This window comes from Centroberyx gerrardi, chromosome 5 (assembly GCF_048128805.1).
Source record: "Centroberyx gerrardi isolate f3 chromosome 5, fCenGer3.hap1.cur.20231027, whole genome shotgun sequence".
NCBI lineage: Eukaryota > Metazoa > Chordata > Actinopteri > Beryciformes > Berycidae > Centroberyx > Centroberyx gerrardi.
In genome coordinates, this window is record NC_136001.1 from 28,356,428 (window position 1) to 28,374,735 (window position 18,308).

Consider the following 18,308-nt stretch of genomic DNA (forward strand, 5'->3'; position numbering starts at 1 on the left):
CATGACGACCAAAATAGAGACCGGCTGGCTGGCTGTACAATGTACCGAGGCTGCGGGAACATGGGAAGGCCGACTCACATACACAGCTGCCCTCACACACACACACACACACACACGTAGGACCCTGCCTTACATATCATGCTCATGCAGAATTCATAACTGCTACTTATACTTCCTTGTCTGATGTAATGGATAAATTGAGTTTCCGGTTTACTGGTCTGGAACATCACTTCATGACTGGGAAATATTGCCGTGGGTCCCGGCTGGGGTTCGCATTAGCGCAGTAAATTTGGCTTGGCGCTGGAAATCATGACAAATAATTATTCGGACCATAGCGCTGTATTTAGGAAGCCAGTAGGATGTTCTGTGTGTGTGTGTGTGTGTGTGTGTGTGTGTGTGTGGGGTGAAGCCTGCTGATGATATGAAGCCAATAGATATGAGGTTATAAATCAATATGGCCAGATGCTGTTTTTTTTAATCTCATAAGACCATTAGCAGATAAAGTGGCCCCACAAGCAGTAGTGCAATTCTTTAAAAGCCCTCACAGAGTAATGAGAGGGGTCTCGCGCTCAGTGGCCCTGCAGCAAAAGAGGGGTGTGTGCGTGTGTGTATGTACAGGTGTGTGTCTGTGTGGTGATGACTGCCTGTGTCCAGCAGTACACTGTGCTTTTAAGCCATCTGTGTGTGTGTGTGTGTGTGTAGAGGCTACGTGCCTGTTTACACGGAAGTTTATTTGTGAGTGCGACTGGGGCTGTTCCCAATCCTGAATGGGTTTAGGGGGTGGATGGAGGGGAGGCAGTGTGTGTGTGTGTGTGTGTGTGTGTGTGTGTGCGATTGGGGCTGTTCCCAATCCTCAATGAGTTTAGGGGGTGGATGGAGGGGAGGCAGTGTGTGTGTGTGTGTGTTTAGGGGTGGGATGGGGGTGTTCTGGAAGGACAGGGCTCCCCTTTTTGGCAGACAGATCAGTGCAGTGGCCACTACGTGCCAGTGAAGAACTCTGCTAATGAACCGGGCGTTTGCTCAGACACACACACACACACACACACATGCTCAGAAACACTCAAGTGATTGACGCTCACATCATGCTAAAAAGAGAAGGTCCTACAAAAGGAGATGCAGGGAGGCAGCCAGGGAGCGAGGGGTGAGACCGGCCAGAAAGCGGGTGGGTCATCAGATGCTTGACAGATGTTTTGAAGAGACACCCACAAACTGTGATTGGACATCGGGACGCAGAAGACAAGGTCATGGGTCTCCGCCCACTCATAAGTGCCCTTCTGTGTGTGTGTGTGTGTGTGTGTGTTCTACCTCAGCAGCATTCGCAATATCGGTCCTGTGTGTGTAATATCCATGTACCGTCTAAGCACAACCCGAGCAACCTTTTTCTTCACCTGCATTTTGAGCTATTGCTGGTAGGAGACTCAGGATATTAACTGTGGGAGTGACTGAGACGGTCTGTTTTGGCTTTCAATAAAGGAGGGGATGAGTCCATTACAGCGATGCCGCATGTATTAGACCTTTTATCATCCTGGAAGCGTTCAAAGCGAGGGTCGGCGTTGGGAGGAACTAGCATTGTTCCTTTTTATTAACGGCAGTCTTAAAATAGCCACTCTGGCAGAATGAGTTGCTAATCTACTAATTCACAGCGCTTCAGGAATCGATTTCCGGCTGTCTTTGCAGGTAATGGGACGTTATTTTTGTTCTCTCTCATATTCGGCGGTCATTTGCGTCTCCTCGTGCATATCTCTGTATGTTTACATCCAATTTGTGAATTGATATCTTGGCAGGCGTGTGGCTTGTTTTTTTAAAAAGCTGCTTCGCCTTTAGGACTGATTTAGAGTGGGGAGTTAGTCCATACTTTGAGGTAGGATAGTGGATGAGATTAGTCCATTTTGATAAAATCATGAGAGAAAAAGACATCAGAGAGGTGTCTCATCAAAGTCGCGGGTATCTTTATATTGTCAAAAGAAGAAAAAAAAATACCATCTGTCTCCTCGTATCAGGAGGATGGTGTGAGCGGTAAGGAGGATGATGGAGCCTCAGGAGAGCATGCCGTCCTTTTAATTAAGTAGACGGGAGCATGGGGAGCTGTGTGTGTGGGTGGATGGGTCTCTGTGCTTGTTCATGTACAGTATGGTACAGTATAGTGTGTTTGCTGACTACATATGTGTATATTGGATCAGCTTTTCCACGATGGAGAAGGAAAGAGCAGGCTTCAGATCGGATCTTCTCCTGGGTCTCATGTCTCAACCTCTGATTGAACCGGACCGGAACATCAAGTTTTCCTACTCCTCCCATCCCTCACGGTGTTATTGGTAGAAAATGCCAAATGAAGGGATTTGCCTCTTCTAATTCTCATACCAAACTGCCTGGGTTAGGGCAATAATCTGGAACTGAGCCTCGTCACAGTCCGTTAACGCAGAGTTGTTACTCCGCTGCGGATTACCGCCTCCGCTGACTGAGGACTGTAAACACTGGCTCGGCCCGGCGGGGAGGGGTGGAGGGTGGGAGACGTTTCTAGTGATGTATCCCTGGATGGAAAAGTCTTCCAGCCTGAGGGTAATGCGTCATAGGTGGCTGCCCAGAAATAAGTCGTTTCCACTCGGCGGTAGCCCTGACAGCAGAATACACACAAAGACGGGCAGACATGGAGGTTAGGCTGTCTGAATGGTTGGCAGGAGGGTGGTATCTCTGGAATTTGTCCTGGCCTATTTCTGTTGTGTTTTTGATGCCTGGCTGAGTGCTAACTGAAGACCCGCGCCCCGGACGAGGACGGACGAGCTCGTGTTCTTCTGTAATTGGAGCTGTCATTAAAATAATTTGGCCCACTGTGGAAGCAGACAGGCAGACAACACCATATCCTCTGCTTGGAAGCAAGTTGCTAAGTGTCAGCTTGTTCTCCCCAGTAGATCCGTCACCATCGGGTTCCCATGTAGAGGTTTTGGCCGCCACAGTGATGATGAGGTGTTAATGTTGCAGTGATGTAGAGGATTAAAGGATGATGATTTTTGTGGATGATTTCTGCCTCAAATGTGAAGCATGCTGTGGCAGAAATCATCCATATTTAGCAAAAATGTTGTTTGTGCTACCTGAGAACTGAGCTATGCATCCAGCTCTTCACAATTCTCAGGTCAAGGAAGCCTTCTGACCTACATGGTGAATATAAAAAAACCCTTATCCTTCCACAGTGACACAGAGCTTGATCAGCAGCACCAATGAAAGGTATAAGTTGATATCAGATCGCCATGGCAATGTGCTGGACGGCTGAGTCAGTGTCGCCATAGAGACCCGGAGGCAGGTTAATGTAAGGTCGCCATGGTGACATTCACAAGGGTCAACCCGTGGTCAGAGTCAAAGCAGGGCCATCATGATGATGGTGACGAGGAAGTCGAAGTCACGGTTGCCATGGTGAAAAGGAGGAGAGAGGACTAATGGAAAGGGCTAAAGGAGGGGTCAGCATCGCAGCTGGGCTCTCGGTCGTCCGTCATGCAGCCTTCCCAGACTTCCTGACGGCCCAAGGTGAGATGGAGATGGATAGACACAGAGAGACAGAGAGGGAGAGGGAGGGAGGAGGAGGAGGGGGAGGAGGAGGGGATGTGTCCTCTTCATCGATCATTCAGTGCCGGCTGCTGACATGGCGACTACAGGACTCCCTTTTGTTAACAGAGACACTGTGGGTCTATGTGTTCATGTGCACGCTTGCATCGTCGGGACAGGCAGATGTGTGTCAGGCATTAGGAGGGGGAGGGGGAGGGGGAGGGGGAAGGGAACTGGGAATAGCTGACGGACTTATCCAGTTATTAATCTGACAGATGTCAACCTTTCTTCGCAATTCCTCCGGCGGTGTCACTGTGTCGGAGGCCGGAGTCTCCCTGAGGCAGCGCTGGCGCTCGGCGGTAGTGAAGGCTGACCTTTGCCGTGCGGAGAGGGCCCCGTGCGGCTTTCCTCTGACACCATTTCCCCCCGCTGTCGTTTGTTCGGCGAGCGCGGGCCCCTCGTCCCTCGCCTTGCTCTAATGTAGTGCCGGGTGCCGTGGCGTGATATTTAGCGGGGGCGAGACGAGGCCCGCGCGGGCAGCTACATGCCGTGCGGGGAAATTGGCCCGAAGAACAGATGAGGGAAATCAAGTGTGAGTGTCGTTCGTGTGTTATTCGTCTGCAAGTGGTGGAAGCGGAGTAAAACAGGTTGTGATGGCTTTTCAACGAGGCCATTTGTAAGAGCAATCCGCCACACCAGGCAGCCCCTGCTCTCCTAGATATTATGGCCAGAGGGACTCATTCCACGGCGTCAGCTCTTTCAATCCCTCCAACCCCCCATCCTCATCCATGTTAATGGTATGGTATGAATATGGGACAAGCCTCGCAAGTCACACAGATTGCAAATAGATTCTCCCTTCTGTCATGTGGGACCGCCTTTCCCGATTTTCCTACCGCAATTACGCTAAGCTCCGCTGCCAGACCTAGACGGAGTCCGCGTCAGCACGGCTCATTTCTCATCACTGGGACTGTCAGCGGCAATCGCCGTTGAAAGCAGATGTTTTGAGCTTTACTTTCCGTTTGTGCTCCTCTCGTTTCTACCGCTATCTGTTCCCCTTGTCTCCTTGGCTCACATCTGTCCCTCGGGGCTAGCCTAGCTTAGAATAAACATTGGCAACCAGCTTTGTCTCTATGGCAACAGCTGTGCATGCTAAACGGTAGAGCGGGGATGGAGTGGGTAGGAAACGGTGGTGGTGGTGGTGGTGGTGGTGGGTGTTGCTAAATGGGACCTGGTGATTTGATGCGAGGTTAAGGGGGAGTGAGATATGTGAGAGCCTCGGGGAGCGCTTGTCTTTGTTTCAGGCTGAAACCAAAGGAGCAAGCGCATGGGGGGTGATTGTTATTTTCCCAGGTAACCCAGTAAGGGGTCAGTGGGGTTGGGCTGTGAAAACCACCCAGTCAGTCTATCAGTTGGGGTAAGGTTCCCCTGACCCCCTCTCCCTTAACACCTCGATTAGCCGGCTACAATTACAGCGGCCTTTGCCTCCATCCCACTTTCTGTGACAGCCTGAGGAAGTGTTGGATTGATCCGGCCAATACGCTCAATCTGCTCAAGCACGCAGAGCATTTGTTTTTCTTTTTTTTTTTTTTTTCTTGTTCGCTTGTCTAAATATTATTTAGTTCCACCCTTGAGCCGGATTTGTCAGCAGGGATTTCGCTGAGCATATTTTCACTCTCCGCACTGATGGCTAAGTACTTCCGCCGCTTGATATGCCTATATTGTTTTATGTAATTTGAGGATTGTGCTCGGTTGTGCCCATCTCCTTCCCTGGCTGTTTCCATGCGAGGTGCAGTCTCTTCCCAGGGCAGGGCGACCTCTGACCACTGTTGATTCATGCGTCCACGGGGCAGCTGTCTGTCCAGGCCTCAGTCAGGCGATCGGAGGAGGAAATTCCTGCTGACTCAGACCTGCCTTGATGTCATCACCGCTGGTCCCACCTGTGGTTGTTTCACTGCTAAACCAAAGAAATGTTTTAAGTTTCTAACTGGTGCTGGACAAAAAAATGTTCAACCAAATTTAAAAAATAGGTCATATATGCTCCATCAAAAGTCTAAAAGTTCAAACCTACTTTGAATTTTGTTGGACTGCTAAACCCAGTGCTACCCAACCCTGAAGGTTATCTGATACAGCAGCCCAAGGTCGTTCCAGGGGGGCGGGCTCTGACTCAGGAAGTGATTGTAGTCGCCGCTCCTATTGGCTGGTCTTCTGCCCAATAGAATTTGACCTTATTTCTCACTGATTTCTGTCAGCTGCATGCCCATCCATTCTTCTGAGTGTGGTTTCACTGTATGGGGGGGCTGTTTGCGGTGCGGTGCAGGCTGATTTGACTCTACCTGTCTACCTGTTGTAAGCATTGACCTAAAAGAGGCAGAGAGTTGAGGCTCCATCTGCTGTTACGTGCAACATGAGCCGCTCTCCCGGGCACAGCCAGGTAACTCAACACCACTTCCTGTCCTCACCTTGTGCAGGCTGGCAGGGCTGCTGAGGTACGGTGCAAGAGGAAGAGGGGGGAGTGTGTGTGTGTGTGTGTGTGTGAGGGGGGTGGGGGACATTTTTGTGTCTGTGTTCTTGCTCAGTAATTATTTGCAGGGACAAACGGCTGGCTTCAAGGGGAAAACAAATGAGGTGGGCTTTAGTGCTCCTTGTTATACCTGGCCTCGTCCCCTTTGTGTGTGTGTGTGCGTGTGTGTGTGTGTGTGTGGACTGGGAGGGTGACCTTTCTCTCAGAACTGATAGAGAAACTGCCCTTCACCCCCCTCCCCAGCTGGCTCCTGCATCATCACATGCGTATCCCACAGTGTGCCAACCTGTGTGTGACACAGAGAGAGAGAGAGAGAGAGAGAGAGAGAAAGAGAGAGCAGAGGCCCGAGGGAGCCGGCAGGGTTGGGGTCACACCACCGCTAGCTGCTGCCTCCTTCAGCCCCATACTAATGGATCAATCAGTATGTTGTGTTGCCATGAACTGCCCCCGACCTGAACCGCTCTTAAGCATGAGCTCAGCATGAATCAATCCAGACACCTTCTCTCGTTTCCCGAAGGAGCGATGCAAAGAAAAATACTTGCTTTTACATTTTCATCTTTCTCACCATTAGTAAGCGTGTTCATTTGTGCTACCAGTGAACTACAAAGGGAGTTCAGTATGCAGCACTTAGCTGCTTTGCTCGCCTAACTGACAATGCTTAGTCTTAATGAGTGTTTTTCTCTCTCTTCTCTTTGGGCAGAGCGGTTTACAGCGACCAGACAGGAAGATGGATGAGCTGCAGGATGTACAGCTGACTGAGATCAAGCCACTGCTGACCAATAAGGTGAGGGGCAGCAGGACAGTGACCACCTGCTAAAGGAACAGGCGTGCGACCGTGCAACCACACACACACACACATACACACAAACTGACAGATGTGTGGTGCACTCCTAAACTGAAGAAGCGCCCCACATGGCACTCTCAGGCAAACGCATACACTAATACGCCAGGCATGCACACTCTGCAGTCCCGTTCATCAAAGTGAATAATTCATATCTGCTTGACTGTCGAGAGGGGGAAGAAAAGAAGGGGGTGCAAGTCAATGGAAGAAAAAGAGGTTGTAGACGGAATGAGGCAAGACAGAGGGGAGGGAGGGAGGGAGGAAGAGGAAGAGAAGGAAGGCAGAGAGAGAGAGGGAGGAAGAGAAGGAAGGCAGAGAGAGAGAGAGGGAGGAAGAGAAGGAAGAGAGAGAGAGAGAGTGGGGGTGGTACGTGTAGGGAGAGAGCAAGGCAGAGAGTTGGGGAAGGCGGTCTGAAAGCAAGAGGGAAGAAAGGGAGATCAAAGGAGAAACTGGCAGAAACTCATCTCTTTTTATTTCTGGGAGCGCAAGAGAAAGCAAAAAACGAGAAAGAGAAAGGAGGGAGGGAGGGAAGGAAGTATGGAAGAGAAAAACCCCCCAGTGGCAGATCAAAGCTCTTCCCAGCCTCTTCTCCCCACCTCCCCCTCCTCCTCCTCATCCTCCCCGCTCCATCGCCGCAGCTCATCGTCTTCTGGCTGGGCTGGGGCCCCGGTCAGGAAGTGGGTGTGTCTGGGTGACGGGGCCCTCGTTACCTCCCAGCGGGGATGTTCTGCCCCCCCCCTCAGGCAACTGTCACCAACAGTTAGGAGGGAGTCGCGCCTCAGAGGAGGTGCGAGCGGTGATGTATCAGGTCTGAGAGGGTTGCGTCACTCCTCAGCGGTGGGTCTGAGTGCGTTTCCCTCCCCGTCTGGCTCGGCGACGGGCTGACTGGCTGCGTAGATGCCTCGTGCGAGGTGACAAGGTGGGAGACGACGCCATAAAACTCATCTGATTGAAGGAGACTAGAGCTGACCTCTCACTCCACCTAGTGGCCAGCTCATTAAAAAGAGAAAACAGGGGAGTCTCGAAGACAGATGACATAGGAGACAAAGAGAGGCAATTGAATTTCAGTCTCCTATTTAGAAATGAGGAAACTACAGTCTTCTCTCCATGCAGGTAATGCAGCAATGATATCCAACAGGGCATTTTTTTAATGTGATTATGGGTACAAAGATGATGCGGCAAGGTACAAAGCACAGCTGATTACCATCAGCAGCACCGAGGTACCCCTAACAGCAGTGAAGAACATCCTAACTGGTACTGTGGCTTTTATATAACGGTTACCAACGGATGTGTACTGAGTAAAGTTTTCTTCAAAGTAGGGCATACATAAGAGGAGACGACATGAAAAACTGCTAACAAGCTCCCTGGGTAGTGCAAGAGTTGGCATAGCAACCAATAAAATACATGATTCATGCAAATGATCAGCGCTGATGCATTGTGTCTTTGACCAATCAGAGTTTCTTGTCTCACCAGCATGTTCAAGTCATCAAGGTGCCATGACAGCAGTGTTTCAACAAGTTTCTGTAATCGCATCATAGAAATGTTATTGACATGTTGGAGTCCACTCATATGAAATAAACCAAAGGACTTCCATCACGTCTCCCCATCAGCACAATATTAAAAGCGATGGGTTTGTATAGGCTTAAGTCAGAATCAGATTGTTCCCATGATATCAGCTGCACAGTTATTTAGGAGTAGGAGGAAGGAGGGGACAGCAGCAACCGACCCCCTCCTCTGGACCAGTGTGTACCCTTCTGGTCTGGCCTAGAATTGAATCCCAGGAGAACCTTCTCTGTTGTCTGCTGCCCACTTGCCCCTCTGTCTCTGACCATGTGCTCTGTAGCCCTCTCAGCCTCCCTAAGTCTACTGGGGTGATTTGTTCCTAAAATCATGCAGGTTAGATTATCATTTTAGCCGTAGTCATGTAGTCCTACCAAACACAACAGTTGGACTGATGCACACACACATCAGGATGTGCTGGCAGCAGTAAGTCAAGATAGTAAAACCTGCGTACTGGAACTCCATTTATGCACCTTTTTATTGATAAAGTCTCGATCTGATGTGGATCATCTTAAGGACAGACCTCAGCACCCAACCAAATCCACAGCAAATACTGGTAGGCATTACACCAGGCTCACACTTAATCCGTAATGCACTTACGTTGCTGCAAACTCTGCAGAGTTCTACGCCAGCATCCCATGGCTCAAATGTATTGAGATCAAACGGATTAGACCTGGTTGATTGTAGTATTACAACCTAATTTTTTACTCTGTTTCACTGACAAAATGTATTTATCACCCAAAGATCACAGAGAGCCTGTAAAAAAACGGGGGGGAAAACTGAATTTGTTTTAGTTATGTATGTCAAGTATGCATACATACTCGACGCACAAGAAGAAGAAATCCAACACCTGCATTGCAATGCTATGCATCTGCAATGGAATGATGCAGCGGTAATGGAGTCTCTCATTTGAAATGAATGAAATTAACGCGAGTGTGCATTAAGCGTGGTCCTGGCTTCACATGTAGAAAAATGTCTCCTATGAGCCTACGATATCTTCTAATTCTCCTCTTTTTCTCTTCTTGCAGAATTCACGCAACTTTCAAGACTTTGACTGCCAGGTGAGTGTTGCTCTCTGCTTCTACCTAAAACACTTGCTGCTGTGCTGGCCTGGGTTGGGGAGCCACAGTATGCTAGTGGAGGGGGAGGCAGTGGGACGTGGCCCCATTCTCAACCCCCTCCTGCTGCCCTACATCTGAACATTGTTCCCCACTTACCACCAGAGTCCCAAATTACCACCCGCCAAGAGCCAAATGCTGATAAAATGTGTTTTTTTGCAGATAAATCAGTAAGGGTAATGGTAATATTTTGAGACGATAACATATGAAAACCTTGGTTATATACAGCATGTGGTCCGCCATCACTTCATGATGCATTACAAACATGATCCACTGTATATAAATGAGTGAGCATGTTTTAAATTAACACAGTATCTGATTCTGTAAACAAAATAAGATTGAAAACAAGTAGGGTGACATAGTTCTGTGAAAATTATTTTGGCTGGTGAAAATTATTCTTGGCAGGTAATTCTTTTTTTGGTTTACCCGACCTTGGCAGGGGAGACAAGAAGTTCATTTTAGAGGCTGTTTACAGGTTTTCTTTGTTTTACTTGTGTGTGTGTGTACTTACTGGTATGTGTGAGGATTATTTGTACTAATATGAAAAGGCAATACATAAATAATACACATTGGTCAGGGTTTGGGATACATAAACAGCATTTAGAGGTTGGCCTTATTTGTGTGTTTGTTGGTGCCTTTTCCTAAAAACAACGGCATTAGGAGTGACCGCTGGATCACCTCGGCTAATGGCCCCTAGCCCAATGTTAATCCCTTCTTCCTCCAAGCCTGGCCTTGAGCCTGTTGATGGGGGGGCAGGGCAAGACGGGCCATGCTGTGGGAGAGACGGTTAAGTTTAATTTGACAAATGAATCAAAACCTTTAGTTACAATTTTTGCAGCGTGCAAACATGAGCAACTCGCCCAAATCTAGAAACCAGAGAACTGTAATCTATTCTGTTATACAGTCTGGAGACGCTCCTTTGTAAATGAATGGGAGGCTGATTTTGTGAGTTTATACAATGTTTGTCTTAACTTTTAATATCTATTGTAACACTATTTTTTTCCATGTAAATGTATCCAGATCCTCATACCTTCAATTTCTTTTCTAGTTCCTTTTTTCTGGGACGGTATGTTATTTTGTGTGTGTGTGTGTGTGTGTGCAGAGGTGGTTCTCTCTTGTGTCTGGTTGTTGTGACAGATAATAGAGGATCTTTACAGACCGTACTTTCCTAGTAAATGTCAGGAATCTCATAGGAACTATTCCCCAGATGGGACCTCGCATGTTTTAAGAAATGCAGACCGGTACAAGTACAACAATTTCCGACATCTTTTAATAGTTGTTTCAGCCAACGTCTTCTACGCTGAGATATAGTGTTGGGGAAATTGCATCTGCTCTTTCCAGAGTAAGCATTACAGCCTCACTCAAGTCATTTTAGGGGATAATGTAGGAAACATTAGAATTCAAGAAAGGGGTATTGGCCTGCCCTACATAGAGCGGGCAGTATTCCAAATCCCAGCCTTTGATGATGCTTTGCATGGTGAATTGGCTCGCAGTCCCTCAGCCTCCGTGCTATGTGAGGGATAATTTGCTTTTCTTGCGAGGGATGAGTTTCCCGCATAAGAAGGGATCATTTCCCAGACGCAGGCGGACTGCTGTGTTTCACGAGCCACGTGCCTGCGAAGGGTTAAACTCTTCGTCCCTCCCTCACTTTCTGCAGTCATGCCAGTTTCCAGCATCCCACCAGGGCTAAATATAGCTACTGCAGGTAGGGGAGGAGAGTAAGCATGTTAGCTGGAGCAGGCTTGGTGCTTGGTGCATGCTCTCTCTCATGTGCTCCTGTCTGCACTGTTACTAATATATATTCATATTCTTCCAACACACACCAGCTTACCAAATGGTCCTGGTTGTACTCACTCACCAGCTCGGTCATATTCCCAATGTGACATTCCTCTCCATTCGCCCCCAAAATATTTGTTTTGTGTCCTGAGACAGCAGGGAGGTTGAGGGAGTTGAGGGAGACACATGAGGTATGGGTGTGACTCAGTCCAAGGCCAGAAGGTGTAATTTGTTCGCCAGCTGCAATTATTGTACCAGAGTTTGTCTCAGTGACATTGGTGCGGAGTGTAGGTATAGGTTTTGACCTTATTCCCATGGTGGCCATTTTGAATTTACAGTACATCACACTCTGGGTGGAAAACTCTGCCAAGGAATCTATAAAGATAAATATAGATTCTTTGAACTCTGCGTGAAAGATTGGTGTTACTTCAACACATAAGTGAGGACTTCAGGTAGACCTACCAGTTAGATAGGGATCTCAGGAACAACAACAACTGTTTGAATTCAGCAGGGAAGTAAGCTAGCGTTAGCTTACTAGCTAGCCTGCTGCTAAGTAGCTACCTAGCCAGCTATAGTAGGCCAAATATATTACCTAAATGTGAACTTGTATCCCTGTGGATTCTTAAGATGCATTTGCTCCCAACATATTTTTCACTGGGGAATCTGTGAAATGATAAATGTTTGTCTTATGTGTTTGTATGTGTGTTTCTTGGTACACAACAGTAAGACATAGCTGAACTTGTTCTTCCGGGTAGAATTTCCCACCCTGAGTCTTAAGTTCAAAATGGCTGCTGTGTGAATAACGTCTATAGTATCACCGTACATAACTACCACTATCACAGTACATACTGACACATGGTACAGGACCCGACATGCAATGCGAGACATGTAGCAGACAGCGTACTCCACATGAATGCATTCAGCGTATGGGGGGAGGGGGTCTTCAATCCAGTGCTGCAGCTGGAGGATGAATCCAGCTGCTCTCCTCCTCATCTCATCTCCCTGCGACCAAAGCTCCCACTACAGGCGGGCCGGCGGCACTGCAGCGGTGATGTCAAAGCCCCGTCACTCTGCGTGGACGGGTGGGGGAGGCAGAGAGGGGAGGGGGGGGGGGGGGGGGGGTGCAGGAAGGAGAACCTGGAGGGTGTGGTGCTGCAGTCTCGTGTCCCCTAAGATGTCCTGCTTATGCCATGGGAAGGGGAGGAGGAGGAGGAGGTGGTGGGGGGGTGTGTGGGATGTGAGTCAGAGTCCTCCACCCACGGGACCTTCTGTGTTTTAAAGTGCACACTTAAGAACATTGAGTAACTTCTACGGACATGGAAATGGCTGACGGTACGCTTTAAAAATAGAGCGGCTCAGGGCGGACGGGAGAGTGCTGTGGAGCGAGAGAGGAGGTCGAAATGGGATTCGTGGAATTTTTACAGCTATATTTTAGTCTCTTGCTTCAGATTGTTGCCTTTTAATAGTCTATTCATTTATTGACAATATTTCCCATATAGTCTATAATATCTCTAACTGATTCATCAGTGATCAGGTGTGAAATGTGATTGTTGTATTCACATTTGATGCCTTTATCTGCTCGACCTTGTACCACTGCAGCACAAAGACAAGAAAGAGCTGTCTACTTTCTTATTGGAACAAATGGCTGCAAGTCATGGCTTTGGCTTTTTAAAAATCCTCACTGTCTCATTAAGCCCAGCAGAGGGCGCCATAAGCCTGTTCTTTGTGTGGCTGGAGGGCTGTGCCTTTGTGTGGCGCTTTTGCAGTCCACTATGTTTTTCACATTTTTTAAAAGTCCTAAATGGGAGCTCAGGATTCTCAATAAAATGGTGTATTGTACAGATGTAGCTAAAGCAGCACATTTAGAGGGAATAACATAACATATGCCAGTTGGTGGATGGGTTTATCCAAAACGCCTTAACGAGTGCATTCGTTTTTAGCATGTGTGGCCATGTGGGGATCGAACCCTTAATTCTGGCAGTGTTAATGAATATACTCTACATGGCATTGAGCTACACAGGACCAGATACAGAGCATCTGTCCTCAGAGACAGGACCTCTGTGCTGAGGCAGTTGGATGACTCACGGTCTGACAAAAGAGAGGCGCCGGTCTCTGCCCTGCCCATGAACTGGTGTACATGTGATCATCGCCACGATCTCCTGTCATTCATGCCAGATCGCGGCGGTGATGATGTGTGACTGACTGATGATGTGTGACCTCCATCTTCAATCATTTCTGCCATGTGAGCAGTCACACATCATCACCACCACGATCTGGCGTGAATATTTGGAGATGGAACTAGACGGACTGTAATGAAACAATATCACCTGTTTATGAGAGAAAGCATTCTAGGTTACAAACCTTGCCCAAGGGAAATCAAGTATCAGTGCTGCAACTCTCTCGGTGTGACACTATGGGGCACCATAGACTGCAGTGCAAAATGGATAGGCCTATTACTTGTATTACTATATGGGAACGACATTTGTCTACATAACAATTGTCTATCCCTTTAAATGTACATGCGAGTACATGTGTGTCAGTGGCACCCTCTGTAGGGCAGCACAGGCAACTTTAGAGGAGAAACACTGGCAGTTTACAACTAAGCTTGCTGCTGCTGCACCGAGGAACCAATGAAATGTCGCTTGACTCCATAATCCCTCCCATTCTGCACTGTCTGCATGTGTCCCATTGGTCCCGCGGAGCAGCCTACCTTAAACAAAGGCGTGACTCCATGAACCGCATTACCCTCACTGCTATCATTTGCCTTGTGCAGATGACAGAGGAGAGTAGAAAATGACAGATCAATAAACTACGTGAATCAATAGACTCAGAGGGAGGTTTAGGGGAAATGCATCCCTATGCAGTGTTGAATGTTCAACAGTTCTTCTGCTGAGGGAAAAAAATCACAACTAATGTCTGTGCACTATGTGAATTGTTTTCAAATGTTTGTTTTTGTACTGCTCATTTGTAGCCTTTTATGGGAGTTATATTTTCTGCACAGAACATAATCAGGTCACCTCAAGGTTGTTTTCTGTTAAACGTCAATACTCAAATGGATTCCTGAGCATGACGAAGATATACACAATGCAGTAGTGTGGCACTAAGAGCCGAGAATTGCAACAAAGCTGAAGTGGATAGTCATCGTCACGCAGCAGAAGCAATCGGTGCATGTCAGACCGCTGAATTTTACACTATTCCCATTGACTGACTCAGTCTTGTCTGTAAATTGGAGGTGACTAACTGAATTTTGGCCACTCAGATGAATAGATTTTCAGTGAGCTCATTCAAATTCATCTCACCTAACAAGGTGAAGCGAGAGTAAATCTGGAGCCAGGTATTGGTAAATCACAGCGATCAGCGGCCATTTTGCTGATGCAGAACACAGTCCAGGGGTGAGCAGTCAAAGTCAGCATCCTCTCCTCTCCTCTCCTCTCCTCCAGCTTCACTTTATCAGCCTCGCCGCGTGACGTCACATGCCTGTCTGTTTCCTGGGCTGCCTGCATGCCTCCACCCCAACATCCCTCTTTCACCCACCCACCCCCCCATCCCTCCCTCCCATCCCTCCCTCCCCCGCTCCCTCTCCTCTCCATTCTCTTCTAGCCACGCCCCCCTCCCTCTAACCACCTGACCCTCCGCAATCCAATTAGGTGCAGCGGTGGCTGGATGCACGGACGCACTGTGCCTACAAAGCACAAACTGCAGTCTCACTCTCCTCCCCCTCTCTCTGTGGTTTTTCCTTCTCTCTCTCTCTCTCTCTCTCTCTCTCTCTCTCTGCATCTTATCCATCCTCCCCCCCTTGCTGCTTTCATTCAGATTATTTGCCCATCTCCTCTTCACTCCCTCTGCCGTGTCTCTCTCTCTCTCTCTCTCTCTCTCTTCCCTCTTCTCCCTCTCTGCTGCTGCTGCTGCTCGAGCCGGCTGCTGTAGCTTCACTCCGCCGCTGTCAGGAAGTGCAGCTAGTCCCTGTGTCTCTTCCCTCTTCGCTCCTCTCTCTCTCGCTCTCTCTCTCTCTCTCTCTCTCTCTCTCTCTCTCTCTCTCTCTCTCTCTCTCTCTCTCTCTCTCTCTCTCTCTCTGCCTCACTCTACATCCCACCCTCCCTTGCTCCCACCCACCCACCCGCCCTCCCTCCTGCTGGTGGAGATCTTCAAAGCTGCCCAGCACACACACGTACATAGCATAACACACTCCTCTCCTGCGTGGGAAAACATGTCAGCTATTCTGGACCTGGACCAGATTGCATGCTCTGGGAATGGAGTGGTGAGTGATCCGCGTCTTGCCTTGCCTTGACACACCTCGCAGGGTCCTTGCAGGGAGGGGGGTCGGGGGGTTGGGGGGGGGGGGCGGGTTCGGGTGAAGGTTGTTGTGCAGTTTTCCTTTTTAGCCAGGTTGACAGCAGCTGGTTCTTGGTGCGGCTGGAAGTGGCGGGGGTCTTCCTGACTCGCCTGTCACCACCGTAGGCAGACGGCTGAGAGGCTGAGCTTTCTCTCTGGGCAGCTGCTAGTGTGGGGGCGAAACATTTGTCTGCAGGATTCTTGGGTGTGTGTGTGTGTGTGTGTGCGTGCAGGTCATACAGTACCCATGTGTGCGGTCAGCATAGGCGAAACATGCTCAGGGCGCAGTGGTGCATTTTAATGCGATGATATGAAAGATGCATATACTGTATGTGAGGTGCATAAGTGTCTCTGAATCTGCAAATGCCACAACCGGAGTGTGTGTACGTGCCTGTCTGCAAGTGGGCGTCCATTGTGTGTGAGTGCACTTATATGCATCCGTGCACCTGTATTTGTGTGTGCCAGGGTGCCTGCTGGTGTTCATGCCCATATAGGTGTGTGTGTGTGTGTGTGTGTGCCCCTTAGTGCCTGTTCTGTGCACTTGAGAGTGAATGGCTGTGGATGGTGCATAGTTCCAGTGTTGCTTTTTTTTTTTTTTTTTTCATTACCACTGATAACATGGCCTTGTCCCTGACTATGTATCACTGTGGGGCGGTAGGGAGGTCACCCCCCCCCCCACCACCACCACACATAGCAACAACACACCACGACCACTGGATTGGCTCATTCCTTCGCTTACAGAGACCTTGAGTTAGTATTGTTTTACCCACCGCTTCGATGACATGAACACATTGTATGTGTGTCGCGGGGGGCGGGGGGCGGGAGGGGGTGCATGTGTGTTTGTGTCAAAGGAGAGCAGGTCGCCATGTACCTGTGTTTGAGCCCACACATACAAGCACACACACACACACAGGAGATTTGCATTGTGTGTGTGTACAGTTAGTCATTTGCAAGCTGCAGGCTGCTTGGCGTTTCTGCCCTGTAATGCTGCTCTCTGAGGTGACTGATGCTGTTCCTGTCAGGGCGGGGAAAACAGGGAAGGGGGGGGGGGGGTGGTAGACAGGAGAAGGATTGCGGGAAGAGGAACAGCATGACATACTGCTCTCCTTTTTTCACCCCCTCCCCTCTCCCCACCAATCCCCTTCCCTGTAGAATAATATTTCCCCTCAATTTCTGTGGCACTCCTATCATTCTTCTCCCCCTTTTCCCTCCTCCCTCCTCTCCTGCTGCTTTCCTTCATTCTGGGACTGTTCTAAGCTGAATCCTCAGTATTCCAGCTACAACCCCCCGCCCACACACGCACACACACACACACACTTTGTCCCGGCTACTAGCCACTATAACCGTGTTAAAGGGGAGTGGGGTTTCAGCCATTGCAGCGCTCTCCTTCTTGTTCCCTCAGGCTCTCCAGGCTAGCTGCCCCGCCCCATGTCTGTTTTCTTGTGATGCTGCTGCTCTGCGTGTATGTGTGTGCACATACGTGTGTGTGTGTGTGTGTGGAGATGATGAGAGGCAGAGCACTCAGATCAATACAGGCTATACACAGGAGTTGGCTGGATGAAGGGCCCTCTCCTCCACTTTCCTCCCTCATTCTCCACTCCTGTTTGTGTCCCGACACGGTTGGTTAGGCATAATAAATCAAAGCAATGCGTCCTCTCTGTTCCAAGGCACACCCTTCTGTTTGTCATACGGCACCCCTCTCTCCTCTCGCTCTCACCTCCTGTCTCTGTCTTTCTGTCCCTCCTCACTTTCATGCTCTACTTCCTCTCATCCACTTCCAGACTCTCTCCGTCTCTCACTCTCTCTCTCTCCTATCTATCTCATCTTCATTCTCTATTTCCCCCCTCTGTCGCTATCAACGTTTTCATTTCCTGACTCTGATTTCCATCGCTATTGGTGCGTGTATGCCTTTGTGGGCGCATGTACAGTGCATGCAGGCGGCACGAGACAAGTATTTGCGCAAGCCTGCATTTTTGTGTGTGTGTTTGTGTTCGCCCCGTTTCTTTGAGCAAAGCTTCTCCTCCTACACTGGGTGTCCTTGACACCGTCCTTGCCTAAATTCCAAAAGTCTGCAGCGACACAAATGGGGAGAGGTTTCTCCTCGGCCTATAACAGGTTGTTCTGCCCCCCAGCCCCGGGACTGCAGAACCGTTTCATTAAGCTTGAAAAGGCCTCAGATGGTTGCAGTGCCTCTTATCAGCAGGAGAGTTTCTTAGGGGTTTATTGTATGCCAGGAAGAGAGGATATAATCGCTACTGTGAAGCTGTAGATTGTAACACAGTTGCTGGTAGGTGTGGATTCCTTTGAGGCTGTGTTGTTTTCTTTGTGTACAGCTTTTGTGTTTCGTATGTGAGGTACATCGCAGGCTAATCTCTTTCAGGACACCCACTCAGATAGAGATTTGTCACCCTGATGCTGTCAGGATGAGACACAAAATACTGCAGCCTTGTCCTTGAGAAGTAACCTTCAACACCTCTAGAGAGATTCTGACACATATCCATCAGCCAGACGCCTAAACTGGGAATCCGGGAGTGAAAATGGCGGTGTGTGTGTGTGTGCAGTCACAGTGAGGTGCTGCTCTCCCCCTCCGTCTCTCAGCCATAACCTGAGTGTCTCTCCGCTCTCT

General features: G+C 49.0%; 1 protein-coding gene across 1 annotated transcript in view; it reads left to right on the forward strand.

The window, feature by feature from the left end:
• The window catches only part of ndrg3a (ndrg family member 3a), a 31,717-nt gene that overhangs the window by 5,033 nt on the left and 8,376 nt on the right, over positions 1-18,308 (forward strand). The window contains exons 2-3 of the mRNA XM_071917417.2: positions 6,756-6,839; positions 9,485-9,517. Of these exons, the coding sequence (XP_071773518.1) occupies positions 6,783-6,839; positions 9,485-9,517 (90 nt within the window). The 5' untranslated portion in view covers positions 6,756-6,782. The remainder of the gene's footprint in view (positions 1-6,755; positions 6,840-9,484; positions 9,518-18,308) is intronic.